The 7,968-nt window shown below is 41.7% G+C and overlaps 1 protein-coding gene across 1 annotated transcript in view; it reads left to right on the top strand.

The window, feature by feature from the left end:
• The window catches only part of FAM81B (family with sequence similarity 81 member B), a 70,038-nt gene that overhangs the window by 23,497 nt on the left and 38,573 nt on the right, over window positions 1–7,968 (top strand). The window contains 1 exon segment of the mRNA XM_003785983.3: window positions 3,308–3,426. Within this exon segment, the coding sequence (XP_003786031.3) occupies window positions 3,308–3,426 (119 nt within the window).

The raw sequence follows: 7,968 nt of genomic DNA on the forward strand, positions 1-7,968 counted from the left end.
AGCTACTTGGGAGGCTGAGACAGGAGACTCGCTTGAGCCCAGGAGCTGGAGGTTGCTGTGAGCTGTGATGCCAGGGAGACAGCTTGAGGCTCTGTCTTAAAAAAAAAATAGAACTTTTAAGTTCTAACTGATTTGCTGAGCTTTTTTACCTACTAAGGATAATAACCAGTAGTATGTTGGTAAATGTTTAACAATCGGCAGCTAACTGTTTTCTGGGGAGGGGAAATCTGGTTTCTTGTCTTTATCTACTTCCAGGGTGTAAATACTCCCACTGTCATTTCTAGCCATCAGCGTGACACTGAACACAAAGCTATGAAGAGATGTCTCCACTTGGCTCTCACAGACAGGGGCGTGATAGTACAGCACAGTGCTGAACCCTTGGCGATGAGACTTATAAATGTTTTTCCATTTTAATTGTATTTACAATGTTTTTACAAGTTTTATAAAAACACTCAAATATTTCGATTTGTGATTTATTCCAATTACAGTAGCCCCCCTGTATCTGTGGTTTCAAGTTCTGCAGCTTAAGTTACGGTTAATCATGGTTCAAAATGCGAAATGGAAAATTTCAGAAATAAGTAATTCCTAAGTTTTTATAGGCATGGTGCTGTAAGTCGCATGATACAATCTTGCATCATCTTGCTCCACACCTCCCCCCAGGGACTTGAGAGACACCACACACACACACACACACACACACACACACACACACACACACCAGTCCAGCTTATGCACACCACCCGCCCACTAGTCACCTGTGGCCCCTCAGCTCTCAGATTGGCTGTATCATAGCTGGTGGGCAAAGGAGCCTATTTTACTTATCAGTGGCCCCAAATCACAGGGGTGGTGATGCTCGCAATGCTGATATGCCAGAAAAAAGCCATAAACTGCTTCCTTTGAGTGAAAAAATAAAGGTTCTCTACTTAATAAGGAAAGAAAAAAAATCACATGCTGAGGTTGCTAAGATCAATGGTAAGAACAAAACTTTTATTCATTCAAAAATAATTGTGGAAGAAGGAAATTATTCACACTATTTTATGAATAAAAGAAAAATAATTGTGAAGAAGGAAAAAGAAATTTGGGCTACTTTTGCTATCACACTACAAGTTAGGTGTTACTAACCTCTTACTGATAAATTAAACCTTATCATAGTAGGTATATGTATATAGGAGAAAGCATAGTATATACCAGATTCAGCACTGTCTGAGGGGTCAGGCATTCACTCAGGGTCTCAGAACAAATCCCCCAGAGATAAGGGGTTACTATACGTTTAAGATTAAAAGTTCTTTACTTAAAATGAAATCATCTCCCTTGTTATCGACTATTTTATGGCTTAATTTTAAAGTACTTTAATCTATTTCTTCTACACTCTATATTGAAATATGACATGAGGTATGGATCTAAATTGCGTGGTTTCTGAATGAGTAACTGAAGGTCCCAATATCATTTGTGAAATTCCTCCCACACTAATTTCAGAGTCTCAGGAAGGGCATGCTCCTTCTTTACACTCGGCCTTCAGTCATTACATTGGTCTGTTGGCTTTATACCCTCATGACACTGATCAACTCGTGCTTGTTTTATAAAACATTTCAGGATATGGTGCAGTAAGTTTCCTTTTATCATCATCTTTCTCAAAAAGTAAAACAAAACGCCTCATGTGTGCAGAAAGACAAACTGAGCTCTCATTAGTGCTTCTGACAATTCTTTGCCTTCAAGGCCTGTTTGCTCTTGGGCAGGCTCTCAGTCTGCCGGTTTAAAAACAGGCAGGGTTCTCTAGATGGTCACTGAAATTCCTGTAATTAGTCTGCCACCAAAAAAATCCTTTTTTACTTAGTAAAGTTTATAAATGTAAGTTTAGATAAAGTTCAGGTTTTTGTCGATTACAGTAAATAAACTTGTATGTTTCCATAAGTCACAAATTTGTGTTTTTCAAAGGTCTAGATCAGTGTTTTTCAACTTTTTTTTTTTTTTTTAGAGACAGATCCTCATTTTGTCACCCTTGGTAGAGTGCGGTGGTGTCACAGCTCACAGCAACCTCCAGCTCTTGGGCTTAGGCAATTCTCTTGCCTCAGCCTCCCGAGTAGCTGGGACTACAGGTGCCTGCCATGACGCCCGGCTATTTTCCTGCCGCACATTGGCTGGGGCCGAGTTTGAACCTACCACCCTCGTTATATCGGGCCAGTGCCCTACACACTGAGCCACAGGTGCCGCCCTCTTTTTCAACCTTTTTAATCTCACGGCACACTCGAGCCTACAGTTAAATTTCCATGGCACATTTAAATTATGTTGATCAAAAAAAAGTTTTTAAAAAAGATTATTGTGTTTATTGTGCTTTGAACTTCTTTTGAAAATAATTTGATTAATTATCTTTAAAAATTTTTGTGGCACACCTACCTCCTCTCACGGTGCCCCATTGTGCTGTGGCACATGGGTTGAAAATCTCTGGTCTAGACAGTGCTCTCACTCTCTTCTCAGTAAATACCAATTTCTCATATTTCTTTGCTTTACACTGCAATTTGTTTGAATCCCAAGTAAAATATGATTTTTTTCTTATGGACATGCACAGTTTTTTTTAGTTTTTAAAATTACTACTTGCAAATGGGTCTAAAAAGTTGAAAACCACTGTCCCCAGGACCACCAATCTGGTGTTACAGGAAAGTCAGCAGCTTTATATCCAGAACACTGAAACACAATGACGACATGCTTGACCATACCCAAAGACAAAATGTGGCACGCAAGCCATAAATCTCTCAGGTCCTGTGTATGAAACAGTTTGAATTAAGATTTGCTTGTGTTAATTGTTTTAGCTTCATTGTGGTTCAGATTCAATCCATAAAGGACCTTACCTGATACCACATTTAAAAATAATCCCTTTTCTAAATTTACTACTGATTATGAAATAGGTTCTTGAGAAAAACTTTTCTATCAGTTATGGCCAGGTGGCAACCCATGGTTACATTAGCACAATAAACATGTTCCGTTGGCCCATATAGTGTTTCTGAAAGCTTTTGAATATGATGTCAGTACTTTTCAATTGAGACATTTCATATGAACTCTGGATTTCTAGCTTTGTTGAGACACTATTGAGATGTCTTTCCCACCTGGCAACAACCTGCTGGGACCAAGCTGCTGCTGTCTCCCTCGGGTGAATTAGCAGCGCTCACTTCTCTCTGAGACGGACGCTCTCCCTCATTTACACCATAAGCCTAACTACAAATTGCATTCAATTTTATAACTCCTGCTTTAAATGATGTTTTCTTATCATGTGTGATGGAAAATTAATGGGAATTTTAACTCAAACTTACAGATTTTAGAAGACCAAATAAGAATTCGTGATCAGGCAGCCACGGGAACTAATTTTGCAGTACAGGAGATAAACATCAAACACCTCCAAGGAGTTGGGGATCTTCGAGGAAGAGTGGCCAGGTGAGCAGCAGCGTGTGAGCGCCTCATTGGCAGGCAGTCATCTGCCACACAATTCTCATTCCCAAATAACGTCCATATTGCAGGAAGAAAAGAAATTGTCTTCCCATAAGCTAAACTGATGTGATGGTAGCTGAGAAGGTGTATCACAGAACTTTTAAAGTTTTCCAAACTGCATATGGAAGCAACACACTGTATCCTATGATAAAATAGGATCTAATAAAAACTATGATCTAATAAAAAATATATTAAAAAAAAAAGCCTGCTACCTGTGAGATTTAAAATTTCTATGAAAGACCAGTGAACAGAATGCCTACTTTGGTTCCACTTGAAGTGACCAAAGTCTCATCTTTACAGCCTCAGCTGCCCAAATGCCAACATCCTCCACACACAGACACACCCTCATAGCTACAGACATGGTATAAAGTCCCCAGGTGTGTCAAAATATAATGAGTAAAACATTTAAAATGTGCAAGAATCATTAATACATTGAAGAGTCAAATGAAAGGAATTTACTGCCAACTGGATAAAGTTTTGAATACCACCCTATATATGACATTTCTAAATCAAAAAAACTAAAGGGGCACAGATCAGCAAACACCTGTAGGTGCTGGTGCCAGGGCCATTCTGGCAGATGCGTCACAGATGGCTTGTGAATGACTGACCACAGCGATGGCAGGGCCACTCTGGCAGATGCGTCATAGGTGGCTTGTGAATGACTGACCACGACGATGGCAGGTTCACTCTGGCTGACGCGTCGCAGATGGCTTGTGAATGACTGACCACGGTGATGGCAGGGCCACTCAGGCAGATGCATCATAGATGGCTTGTGAATGACTGACCACGGCGATGGCAGGTTCACTCTGGCTGATGCGTCGCAGATGGCTTGTGAATGACTGACCACGGCGATGGCAGGGCCACTCTGGCAGACGTATCATAGATGGCTTGTGGATGACTGACCACGGTGATGGCAGGGCCACTCTGGCAGATGTGTCATAGATGACTTGTGGATGACTGACCACGGTGATGGCAGGGCCACTCTGGCAGACGCATCATAGATGGCTTGTGAATGACTGACCATGGTGATGGCAGGGCCACTCTGGCAGACATATCATAGATGGCTTGTGAATGACTGACCACGGCGATGGCAGAGCCACTCTGGCAGACATATCATAGATGGCTTGTGAATGACTGACCACAGACGTCTTTCCACCTCTATATCTTCTGCCAGGGCCTCCTTTCTCTCTCCAGAATACCTAGCCTCTGTCTGGTGAAGACTTTCTGAAGTGCTAATGACCAAATAAGAATTAGGCAAGCAACACCTAAGGCAAATCTCTCCTAGGGTGTTCACTCATTCAATCCAACAAAAATGTGTTGAGCACTTCCCGTGAGCCTGGCAGAGCACTAGGCCTTCACAGCACAGTCATGTTTCTGTAGTGGTCACAGTCCCGCTGGGGAATCGTGCGCCCTGAATGAGCAGTGAGGTGAACACCACAGGGAAACCTGGGTGCTGTGGAAACGTCCCACTCAGACTGGGTGGAGGAGAGGCTTCCCAGAGGAGGGGAGACTTGAGATGAGTTCTGAAAGGTGCGTAGCGGTTAGCTAGACAAGCAAGGACAGGAAAGACACTCTACCTGAAGAAGCCATGCATACAAAGGAACTGAGGGGAAGATTACTGTGACATGTTCAAGGGCCTGCCTGACAGAGTGGCATTTTGGTACGATATTCTGGGGTATACATTTAAACAAATAGCCTCCAGAGAAGCCATACAGAGTTAGATGATGAAGGATCCTGTGGGCTAAAGTAAAGAGTTTGAACTTAATGTAGAAAGTTAAAAATGAGCCTGGGAGAATTTTAAGGAAGGGGGTGACATATCCCATTTTGTGACCTTCTAGTAGTAGTGAATTGGGGGGCACAGGAAGATGGTGTGGAGATGGGAGGGAGACCACTACAGCAATTCAGGAGAGAAGTGGCCAGAGTCGCAGCCCAGGCAGGAGCCATGGATGTCCAGAGTGGGGTCAGACAACACAGACACTGGAAAAGAGAGTTTATAAGATCAGGACATGACAAACAGGAGCATGAGTGAAGAGGCAGAGTCAAGGGTAACTACCGACGTTTCTGGCTTAGCGACAGAAGGAAATACGAAGGAAGGGACAGTTTTGGCAAAGATGTGGAAAGAGAAATGGGGAGTAATGACACACTTGGTTCTCACGTGTTGTGTGTGAGAAGCCACCAGGACAGTCACTGTAGTGGGGACCAGAGGACCAGAGGGAAGCCAGGGTGCCAAGGTTGGCCCACAGCGTAAGTGATTCACTGACTCTGGGAAAGACTTCATAGTTCTGGAGCATGGCTTTCATTCCTTTTAAAAATAGTCACTCTTGGAAATAATACTGCTGGTTAGAAAACTGTCACCAAAGAGGGAGTAACTGTCTGCTAGTCTAGAGAATAAATAAGTGTAATTATGTATTTAAATTGTTAATAATAATAATAATTATTATTTATAATTAAATATATAAAATATTTATATAAGTACATATTTTATTATATACGATTAATACAAAATAATTTTTATAATATTTGAGCAAGTTATGAAGCAAGATGATAAATACCAGCCTTACTTAGATGAGCTATGCTTTTGCAAAGAAGATAAATACCAAACAGCAGACTTGAATGAACTCTGATTTGATTCCATTTGTGGAGTGCTGGTGACGCTCCTATCAACTATATCTTTCTGCAAACCCCTGACAGACCTATTGCTTTGGTCTTGCAAATCCTGTTTTAATTGCAAGGCAAAATAATAAGTGTATTTAAAAGAAAGAGATCAATGGAATTGCATCAGGAAAACGTGCGTTTCTTTTTGCTCTGCTGTGATTTCTTGCCTACTTTTCCCTTTGATTATAAGCAGTGATGTTAAGACAAGGCCTTGTTCTCCTTATCTTTCCATGTCTCCCTTTTATGGAAAATCTCTGAAGCCTATTTGGTAATCTGAAGCAGAACCTGCAAACGCCATAAGATTTAAAGTCCTCTCCTGTTTCTTACGGACAAGCTAAGGCAGATTGATTGTTGTCTTTCCACCTCAGTTCCAATCAGCATTTTGGCATAAGTGAAACCCAGTTGATTCTGTCAGCATAATTGCTAGCAAACATTTTACTGTTTCACAAATCAGGCTCCATATTTAATAACCGCAGCGTGGTTTGAATTTCACACGTTATTTCCCACCCCAGTACAGGAGCAGTTTCAGAGTGAGTGCTGCCGGGCATATGAGTCTCTTGGAGTCGCCCAGCTGCATCTAACACCCGATCCTCTATTAGGTTGATTAGTCTCAGGAGCAAAAAAGGAAAAAATGAGCACACAAAGGACACCTATAGGAACAGATACAACCTAAACCTGCCGCCACAGCCAGAGGAACAGATGTGACATAACCTGCCGCCATGGCCAGGAGCCAATCCCAGCTGCATTTGGCTCCTTGGGACTCCACCACACAATTGCATATGGAAAAAAAAGATAAATTGTGCTGATGTATCATTCAAAGCAAAGTCATCCTAACTATAAGAGGGACTCTACCTATTCAAATATTTTGACCTGGGTTTTTGTACCCTCACATTAACCAGAAATAAAAGCAAAGTCATGTTCTTTGAAGACACATAGTACTATTATATTGCCAAGTTTTGAGAAGAGGGGATACTTCTGGTCTCAGAGGGCAGAATAAAGACATTGCATTTAACTGCTCTCCCTTGAGACAATGCCAGTGAAAAATAAAGGAAGGAAAGAAAACTCCATCAGTAACACAACATGGAAGTTGCCACAGCCGCTTCCCACAAATGGAGCACGCATGCCAAATAGGGTGTTATGCAGGCTACTAATGGTCCTCCTCGGGTTTTAGATATGAGGACTTCCTCTGAATCAAGAGTCATACTCCAGAGAGGCATAGACAAAATAATTGAACAGAGCAACATGACTTAAGGGGTGGATGGGTCAGAAAGAGACAGGAAATGCCCCTTTAGAGATTCAGGTCAGTAACGAAAAGACAAGACTATGTTCTTTATCATTCCCAACACCTGGAACGTCCCTTATTGCCAATTCATACCTGAAAGAAACTGGCTGGATTGCAACAGGATGAGGAAGGAGAGAGATTTGATGCTGCAAGCCTGCATAGAGGATGGGACCTGCTCCCACCAAACTTCTGCAAGTAGCCAGGAACATAATGTGATAGTGATCATTAGAATCTAATCATGAATATAAAGCACCCCCTAATAACATTCCTAGGTAGGTAGGTAGATGGATGATAGACAGATGGATGATAGGCAGATGGATGATAGATGGGTATATGATAGACAGATTGATGATAAACAGATGGATGGTAGACAGATGAATGATAAACAGATGAACGATAGACAGATGGATGATAGAGGGATGGATGATAGACAGATGGATGATAAGCAGATGGATGATAGACAGATGGATGATAGATGGATGGATGATAGACAGATGGATGATAGGCAGATGGATGATAGACAGATGGATGATAGACGGATGGATGATAGA

This window comes from Otolemur garnettii, unplaced genomic scaffold, assembly GCF_000181295.1.
Source record: "Otolemur garnettii isolate 467f Iridium unplaced genomic scaffold, OtoGar3 scaffold00017, whole genome shotgun sequence".
NCBI lineage: Eukaryota > Metazoa > Chordata > Mammalia > Primates > Galagidae > Otolemur > Otolemur garnettii.